General features: G+C 41.4%; 1 protein-coding gene across 1 annotated transcript in view; it reads right to left on the bottom strand.

Annotated features, from left to right (window-relative positions):
* The window catches only part of MTPN (myotrophin), a 30529-nt gene extending 21796 nt beyond the window's left edge, over positions 1-8733 (bottom strand). The window contains exon 1 of the mRNA XM_064737809.1: positions 8527-8733. Within this exon, the coding sequence (XP_064593879.1) occupies positions 8527-8598 (72 nt within the window). The 5' untranslated portion in view covers positions 8599-8733. The remainder of the gene's footprint in view (positions 1-8526) is intronic.
* Between the last annotated feature and the right edge of the window lie 7588 nt (positions 8734-16321).

Raw genomic sequence — 16321 nt, forward strand, 5'->3', positions numbered from 1 at the left:
TGTTGAAAATGTTTTAGTAACTACAGTCTATTGACTTGCCACAGAAATGGAACTAAACTGCATCTTATGTTATACTTTGATTAGAGGACCCTATTTTGAAAGTAATTATATTTACTGTCATTATGCCCAACATAAATTTAAATAACAGACAATTGCTGTTTTTACCATGAGCCAAATTTAAACTATGCTAAATATCCAAGACTTTAGCCAAGAAACAGTTAACAGCATTACTGAAGTTACTGAGAAGTCAGCAATCCAAGAAATGAAGATTCTCACAAATGCCTCACTTGAATACAAAGGATTCTGTGGGGTTTTTTGTGAGTCTGATTTTTTCTTAATACAGGGCACAAACAGAAATGCAGATTTCACCTCACGGGAACTCTCCTGGCCTCTTTTTTATTGAACTTGAAATCTTCTACTTTCAATTGCATTACCTGAATCAAGCACTGGAAGCATTTTTGAACAAACAGAAAAATACTTTTTAAACATTTATTGCCTATGGTATTTGCTTTCATAGTGTCATTAACAAATCAGTTTAAATGAGAGATGCTGATGGTAACTGTTCTATGGACAGCTCTCTATCTATTGTCTCAAATGGCCTAACAGCTCATCTTTCCTGCTTGAAGCTAATCACTAATTTATAGGTCACAAGTGTGTTCAAAAGCAAATTCATAAATGACCAGAGTTTGGGAAATGAAAGAATCAGTCATGCAACAATAATTATCAAGCCTTCTTAGCTCATCAGAAACTCCGAGCACACAATTTTGTTGTATAAAGTGACTCGGAACATTCTCTGAACTGTGGCTGCAAGTGTGGCAGGGCAATCTCCAGAACACCTACCTAGTGATGTTTTGGTCTGCTCAGCTCATTAGCCACAGCATGCAATTACTCTCTTTGATTTCCAAAGCATAGCTGAAGGCTAAGTGAAAGGATTTCACCATTTCCCTTCAGGCCTGCAACCACTGAGGAAGGCAGCAATGTCCCTAAGCAAAGACAAAACTGCAGACCATATTATAACTCTTGGTGCAGCAAGAAAGAATTTTTGTGTCTTTCTTTGAAGAAATGCAATGCCCTCGGCAAACAATGTATCTGAACTGAGCTACAGAATTACACTGCATAAGAAATACTAATAAAGAATGTAAAAATGGGCAAAGTGCTAAAAGCACCAAATCCCAACTCCCTCAAGCTACTTCAAAGCCATATTATGTGCATTATGAGTTTAAGACCATATTTTTCTTTCCCTTCCTACTTTCCCTCATCAGAATTCCAGTTGCTTTTGGGAAAACAAATTATTTGCTACCCTAGTCTTTATTAAAAAGAGGGAAAAAAACCCAACCCAAACAAAAAAAAAAATCCACAAAACACACCCAAGTACATTCCAATCAGAGAATTAAGACAAATACTGTAGCTTGTTCAATAGGACTTATTAATACTGATTGCATTCAAAGTCAAAATAGCAACACTACAGATAGGAGTTCCTTAAACATTTAAATGAAAGTATTATTTCCTTCCCCATCTGTGGCCTGTGACTGTAGAATTTGCCATCACTGGTTATGATCAACACAGGCTTTAACACCAGTATACTACAAAAAAGTCAGTCTCCCACCCAGCATCCAATAAAAGTTTAAAATTCACTTTAATATGAGCTGTACTGATTTGCACCTACCCCTCCTCATAATGAGCTAAAGCAGAAGAACATCTAATTGTTGAAAACTGCTGAAACTGCAACTTGCAAGAAAAACAACTGTTGTATAACCAACTGGTCAGTTATTGGCACTTATTAATTCCAGCTCGTGCTTTTGTCCTAGCAATAGATCTGTCTATGGAAATGACAACTGCTTCCTTCCACAGAATTGTACTGGGAAATTAAACATTCATTTTACTATGGAATTAAAAATTAGGTATAATTTAAAACAAGCCTTCAACTTGAGAAGTGGGAAAATTAGGTAGAAAGAAGTAACTTTGCTCACACTTTTGTGTGGACACATATTCAGAAGTTCAAACATGTATTAACATGAAACCATAAAGACATGCTAAATTCAACTGATGCTTCACATAAAACTGGATCCCCATGACTTCAGCAATACAATCATACACATCCTCTGGTTTTCTGCATCTTTCCTCAGTTTTCTCTTCTGACCTTTAATCAGACATAAAAATTCTTGGACATGAGAACCCTCAGTCCACAATGTTCTCCTTGAACTTAAGTAGAATATTTGATCTTCAAATCCTGATATATTACCAGCTGAGCCCATGGTCCTTCAGAAAAACCACACAGAAGTTGTTTGGTCTGTTGAGAACTACCCAAAGGAATCCTTATTTATGCATTTTGACACTGCTGCAAGGTCCACTCATTCAGGATTTTTTACTTCTGTGGCCTGCATGAGTCATCAATGCCCAAGTCAACACTCACTGCATGATCTTCACAACTCAATCAACTTTCCACATATTACTCCAAATGGATACAGATCCTCACCACTGCAGAACTGTTCTCCTGGAGTTTTAGAAAGCTTAGCTCATCTCCTGTAAGCCTTCTGCTGAAGTCAAAATTAGCTAACTGAGCTAGGCTTGAAAAACAAGGATTTATTAAAGATAAAACTGATACAACAGGGAAAACTGTGGTTAGAACAAGGGAGGGCAGAAAAAAGAAGACCAGTAGTAGAATTAAGTATTTTCCTCACACCACTAAATTCTCTGCTTGTTATTCATAACCTATTCCCAACTTTGACTGTCATACTTAGGAATGCATATACTGTATACCACAAACTTGGACAAAACAGGATATATTTCAGAGATAAAATTTGCTTTCAATTTAGGGAATGGAATACATTAGTACATCAGCAAAAAGGAAAAAAAGATGAAATTCAATGTTTTATTATCTGGTCTTAATATAACTCTACTTTTTGCAGCAAACAGCCATGAGGCACAGGACAAATCAGCACAGTAAGAACAGCCCAGAAAGAATCAAGTAAGTACTTAACTTGGGTTTTAAGCATAGAAAGGTCAATTATGAATCACTTAGCAATATGTTAAAGCCACCAAGATTTTCAGAGCAAAGACATGAACTCAATGAATAAAATCACCATAGCCTGACATCAACATCCCAAAGAAAACATTACATTTAGCAGTTCCAGATTCATGATCATTCAAATGATCACAGCTGGAACGAGCTCTATTTACATTTCAAATTGAAATGGCTGAAGAATCAGTTCTATCTGTACTTTCACAAAAAAAAAAAAAAGGGAGAGATTTGAGAATTCTGGGATGTTCATTCAGTCAGTGAGTCACACATTCCATCACAATGCCAGGTTTGCAGGCAAGTTTGTTACTTCATGCTGCTCCTATAAACCACTTAAGAACTGAGGCACAAACTATTAATATCTTTGAATAATTCTTTGCCACATGTCCTCAGACACTCTTGGATCAGACTGGGGAAATTAATTAGCCATCCTGAAGAGGTGGTTTTCAACAACCTCATTCATTTTATTGTGCACACTACTAAGAAGTGGCAGCTGTGCTGTCCCTGTTTTTCAGAAAGTTTTTCTAGTACATTCCCGGGATTTTGGTTAAGAGCAACTCCACCATGCAAATGGAACCTGCTAATGGCAGGTTACAGTAGCAAACAATTATCTTGTTCCATAAAAGAAGGATTTAGGTCATCATGTTAAAATTTGCAAAATGTAAATTGAAGACCAAGTTTAATTAGAACTACACAGTAAAACAAAATTATCTTTAGCAATCATACTTCAGCAGACTCAACAGTAATCAAGTGGAAAATAACACAACTCCTAGAATCTGCAAATAAAAACAAATCCTCATAGTAAAAGTGCTAACACTGGGGAGTGTTACAGAGATATCCAAGAGGCCCCAGAGAGAATCAGCTCAGTGCAGCAGCTCCCAGATCAGGGATACGCTCCTGGACAAGGCACTGAGGTCGAGCTGCCCTGCACTGTAATCCAGACAGGCTTCCAGGCTGTCACTCAAGAGCAGGAAACCTGTTACCTGACCAGAGGCAATTCAGGTATCAATGCAGCCATAATAACAATGTGCACATCAGCATGATGAGATAAGGGGAATTTCAGTGTATCCATTATATGCTTTATCTGTAAATCAAGTAATCCTCTCATATACAGCAACCATTTAAGCACACACTTTCATTTAGTTTGTAACTAACTGAAGGTGTAATAGTCATTGGAATGGACACTGAAGAGAACAGAGGTTGTCCCCAAGAATTAAAAGCTATTTATTACTCCACGTTAATCTCTCTTCTTGCAGGTATATTTAAGTCTCTTCTCTTTTTCACAACACTGAACTATACCCTGACTGCTGCTTCTTGTTCAAAAACGTACTTCTAGACATTTCTTTATTTTAGCCTCCATAGTTAGTTTAGCAATAGGCACGTTTTATGCATTTCTCAAGACATGTATTCAAACTTCACTATATCCCAAAGAACTGCAGACTACAGCATCACAGCTTTGTCAGGAACACACAGGTGGTCGCTGTTGTCTAGATGAGTTATTGGAGGTGCTCCAGGAATCTGCTTTTGTTTGTTTTGTTATTTGAAAAAACAAGTCTCCACACCAGAAATGCCTATTAGGCCGCTTTCTAGAAATAACCATTTCACATCCTACCATAACTTCAACCTCCCAGTCCTCAGAGCAGTAAAACTCTGGTGCTTCCAGCTTTGTTGCCTGTCCTATCTTCTTATGGTATTAGGGTAGTTGATTTACCAAACTTAAATGTAAGCAGTGGTAGGTTTAGGAAACGATGCAAAGGATTAAATCAGCTCATGGAAGTGGGGAATTCTCAGTTAAGTTATGGGAGATGAAATTACTTCAGAACAAATATTTATTGAAGCCTCTCCTACAAATCTAAGTTTATCTTGCTAAAAACTTTATGCCTAGTGAATAAAAGAAATTGTACTTCACCTCAGAAATCTACTGCTGATTGAAAATGTTACGTGCACAGGCTGATAGAGAAGTCCTTTCTAAGCAAATGCACAGTTTATCTAATTCCACTGGGGAAGAAGGCTAAAGAAAAGGAAAAAGAGCAAACACTATTCATATTGAGAAATTCTGTAGGCTTAATACAACTTGCTCTTTTTCTAACTAGTACTTTTTAACCCACTCCCTACCTTGAGGGAGGTAAATTTCTTTCAGCTGCGTGGGTCCTCCTCACCCATTAAACTGCACATTTGATTCACTTGTTCCCATGGAAGTTTCTGCTTTCTTGAGGAATTTTAAAAATTTGAGTGGATGTACGTGGGAAGAGTGCAGAATTCCTTCAATCCCTGAGATTCTTGTAGGCATCTCTGAAGCTAACATATGCTGGCTATGTTAAAAAGGAAGACATCAAAGAAAGCAAACAGTAAAAACTACTTTTTAATCCAGTCATAAAAATAGCTGACACTGTACTTGCTGGCATAACACACTAGATACACTATTCCAGGAGAAATTTACATTTACCAGGAGAAATTTACATTCACCATAAAGAAAAAGTTGACACTGTTGTAAGTTGAGAAATGTAGACACTAATCATGTCTCTTACAGAAACAGAAATAAGACTTACATGGCTATTCAAACCATAAAAATAATCTTTCGTATTTTAATCAGAAAGAAGTCACCAGTATCTTTCAAATGCAGACTGGCAACACTGAGATCTCTTTTGCTAAGCAACGGGGCAGTATCACTTGGCATTGTCTGTTTCACTGGCACCCCTCAGAACTACTCTTTCTGAGAAAACTTTTATTCCTGAAGAAAGTACCTTCAGGAGAATGCAAAATCCCTATGTAGAAAAATATGTAATGCAAATGGAGACCCTTGCTTCTGTTTCGGTATCCTTTCTTTGTCCAGGAACTGTTGAAGGAGCAGAAACATTCAAATATTCACATTCTTCTTGGTACTTACTAGCCAAACCTCAGATTAAAAGAAAAAAAAAGATACTTATGACTCCACAGACAGAAACTCCATAGCTTATTACATTATTACACACAAGTGAAGAAAAGTCCAGTCTGATTAAGGGAGTTCAATTCCTACATTCCCACTGATAACATCCATTTATATTATTATTTTTAGAGCACCCAGGGTCACCTAGTTTGCATTTCAAGCCCTGCCATTCAAACGTGAAACAAAATCAGAGGTCAAACCCTTCATGTGGTAATTGGTGGCAAAACTGCAAGATCATAGTTAAAGGCTGTATTGTTTCCAGACAAATAATGAGGAAACAAGACTAGAACACGAAACAAAACAAATGAGAAGCTGAGAAACAAGTTTCAGGAAGACAGACAAGGGAGAATTTTATGAAGATGCAGACTGTAAGATATATGACTGCCTCCCCCATTACAGGGAGAGGAAATTTATGCCACTGCAAAGTTTATATAAGTAAAATTCCTGAACATTAAATCATACTCAGAGCAGGAAAGCAGCAGGGAGCAGAAGCCATGTAACTGATAAGAAAGAAAGTCAGAAAGAACATAGAGCACAGAACAGATACTTTCCTGAGAACTCTAACTACCAAAGCATGATTTTTGCCTTCGCATATTTCATTAATCTCAGAACTGAGAATGTGAAGTTCCAGCTGAGGCTTCTCCTACATTCAGATGATTTACAGAGTTCTCTTGCCCCTCCTTCTTGTACTCTTCCCTTCCCTGAAGGCACCCCCTCCATTTCATTTACCTTAACAAAACTGACCTACCTGCACCTCTGTGAAACTTACAAAAAATCAGACAGAAAAAAATTTACAAACCACTAGGAAGGATAAGGATCAGCCAAAACTTGCTTATATAAGCTTTGTTTCCACAGGAAACCAGCCTAGGAGTTTACTAGCCCACTAGTTTGTCAAGGAAACAAAAAGGACTGAAAACATTTGACTTCTTGCAGTTGTTTAACAACTGAAGACACAACACATACTTGAAAGTGTGATAAAAGTATGAATAAGATTAGATCACAAACCAACAGAAAACACCCAGAGTTTATTCAACTTCTACATTAGGAGCAGTTCTACAATATAAGAGTATTCAAGGATTGCAGGCTCCTTTTGCACTAACCCTCTAACTCCAGTGAGTATCTCTCTGTTAAGGATTTCTGCCTCATTAGTACAGTTAGATGGCAGACTTCAGTCTCTCCACTACAGCAGCATCCAGGCTGGCTCAAGCCTCTCTGAGTAGCAGATGGAACCAAGTATTTGACTGGGCACTGGGGCAGATGAGGAGTGATCACATAAATCCATTTGCTACACGAGTTGCAGTGACACTCAGGAAGAGCGGGAATACAGAAAAACCTTTCTAATTAGCACTGCAGTGAGCTTGCACATAGAAACTGAACCAAGACAATGCCACAGCCTTGAAGCTTTTGCCTCAGCAAAAGATACACAAGGAACCAATAATTACTAGCATGCAGTGAATTTTCTAGACATGGAAACCATTTAAAAGCAGGAGGAAAATCCAAATATGCTGCTGACACACTCAGCAAATCCCCAAATCTAAGAAGATACTAGACATACCAATGTATTACCCAACTTTTATTACACAGACAGGTACACAACCCTTGGCAAACAGCTGAAGTGGGATAATTGTTCCCAGTTATTTCCTCTAGAACTTTATGGGCAGAGCATGTGAGTGCACAGCCACTTTGATGCAAAGTCCAGAAGCTTAGCTGGAACTGTCAGAGAAGACTATTCAGGCTAAGCTGTTGGACTTTGCACTAAAGCAGCTGGAAGTACTTGTACACTTTTCTTTCTGCCAGGAGCACTACGAGTTTCAAAGTTGACAACTGGAGTAGAAAGAACCTAAATCATCACGGCAAGCTGTGTCAGCATGTGTCAAGCTTCCAAAGACAATCATTAACTTGTTTGGAGATCAAAATAATTACAACTAAATTAGATGTACACCTCTGCTCTGATGTAACAGCTCCCAGACAATCTTCCTGAACAGCAAGGATTCACTGAAGCAGGATGTTGCCCTTGTGTGCTTTTCTCAGTGACAAGAGAAGGCGAATGAGGACAGAATGCAGCTTTCCAACCCTGCCGTGTACCTGAGGAGTGTTCAGCCATCACACAGGTGTCTGCTGTTCCCGAGTGCTCACCCTGCCCAGCCACCAGCACACTTCCCAGAAGGTTAATGAATTAAGCCTCAGCACACCCGGCAGCTTAGCATCACCCTATTAAGGATGAGCCCTGAGGCGCAGAGGGGAAGGATAACCAAACGCAGGCCACAAATCCACACACGATCAGGGACCGGGATCCTGTCTGTCAATCCATCAAGTTTCCCTAGTGACACGGAATGACTCCAGCGGCATACACGGGGCGGCGGGGGCAGGAGAGAAGGAGGAAGCCGAGAGGCCCCGAGGAGGGGGAGGGGGCGCTGGGCTCCGCACGGAGCTCAGCCCACGGCCACGGAGCGCAGCCCGTACCCGCCCAGGCCGCGGCTCCCGCACCCCGGGCCCATCCCGGGGGCTGCGCGCACATCCCTCCCTCCCCGCCTCCCTCCCTCCCTCCTCCGCCCGCGCTGCCGCCGCCGCCGCCTCCTACCTTGGCCACGTAGTCCTTCACCTCATCCAGGTCTCCGTTTTTAAGGGCCCACATGAACTCCTTGTCGGACATCGCGGCCGCCGGGCGGGGGGACGCGGGCGCTGAGCAGCGAGGGGCCGGCGGCAGCAGCCGGGAGCGCGGGCGGCGGCGCGGGCGGGCGGCGGGAGCCCCTCCCCGGCTGCCGGGCGGGGCGGGGCCGGGCTCGGCGCAGCGCGGGAAGGCGCGCGGGCAGCGCGGGGCGGGGCCGGGCCGGGCACGAGGCAACGCGGGCGGTCCCGCCGGGGCGAGGAGCGGCTTCACTCGCGCGCGGCCGCGCTTCCGCTTCCGGTTCCCGTGCCCGGCCCCCCGCTCCGCCGCGACGCCCACGCGGGACGGCGGCACACGGGGCGCAGGGCGCATGCGCGCGCCGCCGGCGTCCCCGCGTTGCCCTGGATACCGCGGGGGGAAAGGGGAGAGCGAGCAGGGAGGGCTGCGCAGGCGCCCTGAGACCCGCCCGGGCCCCGCGGTTGCCATGGAGGCACGGCCTAGGCCGAGCCCGCCCGGACCGAACCGTGCCGAGCTCGGCCGGGACGCGGGACCCGCCCTCACAGGCTGGTCCCGCTGTGGGAGCCATGTGTGTGAATAGCTGTTCTGCAAACCCCGAGGCTCTAAGCTGCGGGTAATTATCATAATGCTTCCAAAGCAGCAGCGGGGAGACACGAAAGGAAGGATGTGGTGGTTAATTAATATGTTGGCACTCGGCGGTTGCATCTGTTTAACGAAGCCACATGTTTTGCCTACGAAACATGCAGCCTGCTGTGTGACTCAGGCTTGGCTGCCAGCAGGCAGCCGCTCTCCCTAATCCCCCCTGGCAAACAGCATCCCAAACACCCTCGGAGCTGGAGCTGCTCTGCCTGTAGCCAGTCTGAATCACAGAGCAGTTTGGTTGGAAGAGACTTCTGGGATCATCCAGTGTGACCTGTATGGTTGGAAGAGACTTCTGGGATCATCCAGTGTGACCTGTAACCACCATGCCTGCCAGACCATGGCACTGAGTGCCACATCCAGGCTTTCCTTGAACTCCTCCAGGTGACTGGAGGTAGTATGAAAACGTGAAAAACGCCAATCACTTGCCTTTAAAATTTTAAAAGTTTGATAGTGATAAAATGGTTATAAAAATAGTAACACAATTAGAGTAATAACAATTTGGACAAATTGAATTAAGACAATATGAGACAATAGAAACAAAGAGTTATGGACGCCCGGGTACCTTTTCCTGGGCATCAGAGCTTGAAAAAGGACACACGTTAACAAAGGATTAACCCTTAAAAACAACAGCCTGTTGCATATTCATACATCTCATACATGATGCATAAATTCCATTCAAACACAGGATTCTGTGTGGTCAGTGTCAACTTCTTCCCTCTAACCCTAATAGCACCTTCGAGGTGGGAAGAAGTTTGTCTCTTCTGATAAGAAGGCCATAAATTCTTTTTCTCTGAAAGATTTAGGTGTCCTGTGGCTGCTATCTTGCTGTGAGTCCTTTCTTTTAAACAAAGGATCTTTCATAACATAATTTCTATTTTAACAATTTTTATAACCTAAAGCTATATTTAACGCAGTACTTAAAAAAATTAATACAGCATTGCTTTCTAACACAACACATATAATATTCATTTTAATATTTGCAAAAAGCCAATCATAAAATACATGCATTTTTCACAAAAACACACAGGTTAGGAAGAATATCCTTACTGTGAGGGTTGTGAGTCACTGGGATGGTTGCCCAAGTTTGAGAGACAACTGCTCACTTGGAAAATTTCAAAAGGTTTATTAAACCTTAACAAAAATATGACAAAAGGACTACATAAGGAAAAAGCTGCAGTGCTGAGAACTGCCTCTCGTGCACACCACATGGCCAGTTCATCTTCAAGATGGATGCTCAGTCTTTGAGCATCCATCCCTGCAACCCAATACCCCTGGGGTTGCATCAGCCAGCCCCAGCTGGGTCTGCCAGTCAGCTCCTCTTTGCCATTTATCAGTGGAGATGCTTTCTTGTCACTGGACTGGAGGTCAGGTGTTGCCATGCTGCCCCCCTGAGCACCCCCAAGCTTTTCCATTCCCCACTGCCCCACGCCAGGGACACCTGTGCAGCTTCTTTGTACCTGTCCTGGACAGCCCAGGCTGTCTGATGGCAACAATACAGGGGGAAAGGGAACTGTGGGGAGAGCAGAGGGCGTCTAAACTACAATAACATAACTATACAGCACTAAAGCTTTTCTTAATATTCACACGATAGTTATCTTTTCATTGTGAGAGCCGATCCATTATCCATCTATAATGCCAAGGAAGTTAATAGATGTCCCATCCCTGGAAGTGTCAGGACTAAAATGCATAGGGCTTGAAGCAATGTGGTCTAATTTAAGTTGTCCCTGTTCATGGCACAGGGCTTGGAGCTAGATATATCTTTCAGGTCCCTCCAACCCAAACTGTTCTATGATTCTGTGAATCTGTCATTCTATAATAATGAGTTAAAGTGTAGGGAGACTGCTAGATTAATGAACTGTGCCTTTTCTGGCCATTTTATCTCAAAGTTTCCCTTTGAGATAAAATACAACTTTCTGCTTACTGGGTAAGCTCTGTTTTGAAGTCCTATCTTACTGCTAAAGTGTCCCAATCTGTTTTAATAAATAAATTGGAATTCATTGTTGCAGTCTGTTATGTGCTGCTGGTATTCTATAATGTACCCACTTGTATAAATCATAAATACAGCACACAAACAGTTTAGAATAAAAGATAATCTAATTAATTCAGCTATCCACCTGAAAAAACCCAAACCAAGCCAACAAAACCCAAAGAACAAGCAACATAAAAATCCAAGAAGGAGACTTGAATACATATTGGTCCCATTACAGGTTTGATTTAAAAGCACAAGTTTGATCTCATGCTTGCTATATTCCCTTTGTGTAATCCTCAACAATTCATACACAACAGCTGTTAGTTCAGCAACAACAGCCAAGCAGTAATATAAAACACCCTCATATAGAACTCAGTCTGTTGAGGAGAAAATAATAAAGGTGACAGATAGCAGCCTAGATAAAGTTATGGAACTGACACAAGAGTGACAAGTGAAAATTGAGCAATTGATTTTCTTTCTGTTTATTAGCTTGTATTTATACTAAAGGAAGAGGGAGTGGGAAGGAAAAGGAAAGAAGAGTTATTTTTTTCTTTCCCAAGGTCAAGTGAAGCTTGCAGACAGGGAAACCCAACAATTATTGACTGGATTCACTGTGGGACTTGAAGCAGGAGGGGAAGCAGACAAAGTCAGACACACACCACCCATTCTTTGGTGCTAGTTCATGAATTCCAGTGAGGCTGGGCCTCAGAACGTCACTTGGGGCCAGCCTTTGGTGGTGAGGAAGGGTGTCATTCTGTGGAAATGCCTTTTCCTTGGACACCATATAGTAAACACAATTAGCAATTGCTTAGCAAGGGGCTGGCTCTGAAAACTAAACCAAGGGATGATTCAGTGTTGACAAATACTCTCAGCCAAATCAAAAGGTGAATAATGGTTTGGAAGTTTGACCCATAATACATAACCAGGCTGGACTTATTTATTAACACAGAGTACAAATCTCCTTTTGGCTATAGGTTTCCTTTCTTTCATTATTATAATTTCCATTGTTTATTTCACATCTAAGTGCTGCTGTAGGTACATGGTTTGTGGTAATTGGGAGTGGGGCTGTGGCTGAGCCTCATCCCCAATGGGCTACATCTGTGCAGGACAGGCGAGCAGCATTGAGGGCAATGAGTGCCCAGGGGCACTGACCAATCACCAAGGGGAACAGAGGGCACACAGGTGCAATGCATGAATGTGAGGGGTATAAAAAGTTGGGATGAAGAGTAAGAAGGGCAGATGCTTGTAGCTCTCTGCAGTGGTGTGGTGGTACTTTGTATGGGTGAGTCCTTAAAGCCTTTTGTAATTGTATGGCGGTACTCTGTGTATCATGGCTATCTCAACCGTGATGTATTGCACCTTTTATTTACAAAAGTATGCATGTAAGTCACTGTTATGTTATTCTCTTCTCCATGGCTAAATCTCATTAAAATCTTTGTGCCTTCGTGTACAAGACACGTTACCTTTTATTTCTACAACCTTATTTTTCTTTTCAAGAGTAGGCCATAGGAAATAGCAGTTCAAGAAATTATCATTTAATAATCTGTTATTTCTTTAAATAAAAGTCATAAGATTCTAGACACACAGAATAATTTATGTTGGAAGGAACCCCTGGAGGTTATACCTGATCTAATCCCTGCTCAAAGCAGGATTAGTTTAGATGTGGCTGCGCAGGGCAACCAGTCAAGTTCTGAATATCTCGAAGTGTGATGAAACCACAACTTTTTCTGGTAGGTTTTTCTGGTGTTGGACTGCTTTCACAAAACAAACAAAAAGTCTTTCCTTTTAGTTCCAATTTCACTCCTGTAGCTTTTTGTTATTTCTTGTACTATCTCTACCTCTTCAGAAGTGTTTCCCTCTATCTTCCCTATGTATTCTCATGAGATAGGTGAAGACAGCAGTAAGATCTCCTACTTTAACCTTGTTGTCTTAGGGCTGAACAAGGCAATTCCTTTGAGCTTTTTGTCACACATCAATTACTTAAGTCAGCTTGTCCTCTTCCAATGGACTCAATCCAATATGCCTCTGTCTTTTTTACCCTGGAAGTGCAAACCTGGAAGCACTACTCCATCTGCAGCATCACAAGGGATTACTAAAAAGGGTCGGTCCTTGATTTTGTGTTGGAAGCTGGATTTGCCTTCAAGCAAACCTTTGAAATGAAGGGTTAAGCACCAAGGTATCCAACCCTGCCATGCTGTGAGTGTCAACACATCTCTGTTCCAAAGCAGGGGCTGTTCAGCACAGCTGAGCATCACAATCAGGAGAACTTAGCCTGAAGCTTTGCTGATGGGGCCAGAGCCTGAATAGGTTGCAGTTTGGGGTTTTTTTCCACAACAGCTTGGGCTTTGCAGTGCTGACACAGGTGAAATCTTCTGCTAGTAAGCAAATGAGAGTTGCATGCATTAGGGGCTGATGCTAACAAAGAGGAAGTGTAACAACATCATTTCCCTCACAGTACTTATTGTTAAAGCAATAAACAACTGACTACTAAAAGTGATACCGATGTGATTTTTTTTTTTAGCCAAATGAAAATAAATTATTATTGCATTTTCTCAACTGCCTAAAGTAACACTGTAAGTGACATTGTAGAATTTTATGAGCACTTAGAAAACAGGAAAAATCCCAGCTCTTTATGGAAGAACTGAATAGCAAATTTCTGTCTTTTGTGGAAATGGTGGCCATTGAAGAAAAGAAAAATTACACCTATGAATGTATTTTTAGCCTAATTCAGAAGAAATCTTTGTGTGAGAGTTGCATTTGGAAAGTGAACATAAATGTCTAATTTAAGTGTTGGGTGAAAGATGGACCAGAGAGATTGAGTAATACCAGAAGTAGGACAAAAACCAAGTAAATGTCTAAAAGTTTAAAGGAAGCTGCTTCATGATCTCTTGCTTGCTAGATCTGCAGTTTTGCACTCATGAACTATGTACTTCATTGTGTCTTATGGCTTCCTTACCTTTAATAGCAATTTTCTGTGACCCTTTTTTCCATGGTGGAAAGATCTTACAAGTGAGAGAGACATTGACTGCTGGCTTCCAAATCTTGCTATTTTTGAAAGTGTTTCATGTTTTAAGTGTATTAAGCACTATCTGAAACTCCACAGTGTGTATGCTCTGCATGGGTACTGTAAACTGTCATTGTTCTAGTAAACACAAAAGTTGTGATTACAAGATATAGAATAAGTCTGCTTTAATCAAACCAACAGTTTTCAAGTTCAGGATGTCCAAATTAATCATACAGATTATACACAGGGGATTTAATATTTGAGCATTTGACAACAGTGATGAAAAATTTATGCTCATAGTCCACTCAGTATTGTATTTAAATTGGGACTGCTGAGGTGCCACTCAGGGTTCTAGCCTGACATCTACATTTTCAGAGCAGTGTGGTGCTGGATTTGTGTACACTCATCACAGCTATACTGGTGGTTCTATAAGCATCAGAAGATAAAAAAACAAACCAAAATCTGAAAATCCCCCAGTCAATCAAAAAATTTTTTAAAATCTCCAAAACTACAAAAATCCCCTCATTCAGTTGTGTGTTTTTCCTAATTGGTGTAGTCTAATACTTTGAGTATATTTTGATTATTCCAATGTGTTTGATAAGCCAAGTATCTCCTTATAACTATAAGGGCAAGAACAGTAAATTCCTTATTTTCTTGGGTTTTGCCTTATTCACTAATGGTGTTTAACAAACAACAAGCAGTAATAGTCACACTCTCAGTGCCACAGGGAGACTCCATTGTCCCAGCCATCATTTTTTATGCCTTCATTTTCCCATCCATAATCCAATACTTTTCTGCAATAGAGAGCCTTGAGAATCTCAGATGAAGAATGTTGTATCAGTGAAAAATATTGCAACTATTGATGTTGTTTTTCCTGACAATCATATGCTGAGATGCAGAATAGACAAGTCTAAGGAATCAGTTACACTTATTACTTATCTTTAGAGAAGAATTGGAAAAAATTAGGATGTTTTGTTGACACGTAGATTTCACAAATTGGAATATATCCTGTTTTTTGAGACTTTTTGTTTCAAAAATTAAATGTTTGCAAACAGATGCAAGAAAGACCATAGCCACACTACAAATTCTTTTTTGTGGTGCGGCTCTGAAAAAATTTAGTTCTCTCCATTAATGAAAATGTTCTTGCTTCCCAGGAACTAATCATATTCTTATGTCACTTGTATTTCAGTTGTGTCTTCAGTTGGGCTTTTCCTGTAAAAATCTGACAGGTTATATAAACTGAAAATGTTGTGCTTGAGAACTCTCTAGTGTTTTTCAGCTAACCATAATGACTTAATGTCCATTCTTAATCAGCCTTTTCCTTACTTTGAAGCAGCAGCTGGGGTTTATGTTTTTCCTGCTTTCCTCTCTGTCCATATTTTTCTCTTGTCCTTTTCCTATTTAATACATGGGCTATCCCTTTATATTAACAGAGGCAGAAGTGTGGTAGTGCTCTTACCATAATCTATGTAAGAGTTTGTGCCTCCTTTTGCAGAAGGGAATAGCTTTGAGTGGGTGTATATTCATCTTGCTGCATTGGTTGTATGGATTATGAAACATTTTGCTCTGTTTGGAGTGCATCTCTGGTGCAGTACAGTCTGGAGCAATGTTGTGTTGCAATGCTGCCCCTTCTGTCTATCCAAGGAATGTTTTTGCTGCATTTTCTGTGGTTCTAGCAGACAGTGGATGGACTAAATGCCATCCTAAATTGAAATGGCTTAAAATTTTATCTTTCACCTTAATAGTGCAGTTACTTAAGGCCCCAGCAAACCTGTAACATTCATTATTCCAACATTGTAGTGGGAATATTGCAGGAGTATCTCAAGAGAACAGCTGAGCATTGCTCAGTGTGCTCTGTCAGGTTGCTCCTGTTGTGTGTGTGTGTGTGTGTCACGCTCCAGAAGCTGATGTTTGTACTGACAGGCACAGTGACAGGGTACAGCCATCAGCACTGTTAGCAGACTGCAGCTCTCCATCACTCTGTGCCCTTTGCACAAAACCATCTGCATTGCTCTTTCTTGTCCTAGGAGATGCCTGCTGGAGCAGTGGAGCCAGCTTAGGTGCCTCTGCTCTGTGCTGTCCCATGCCTCCCACAGTGCCTTCAGTGCCCCGAGTAATGGAAAAGATGGGCTGTG

This window comes from Zonotrichia leucophrys, chromosome 1A (genome assembly GCF_028769735.1).
Source record: "Zonotrichia leucophrys gambelii isolate GWCS_2022_RI chromosome 1A, RI_Zleu_2.0, whole genome shotgun sequence".
Lineage (NCBI taxonomy): Eukaryota > Metazoa > Chordata > Aves > Passeriformes > Passerellidae > Zonotrichia > Zonotrichia leucophrys.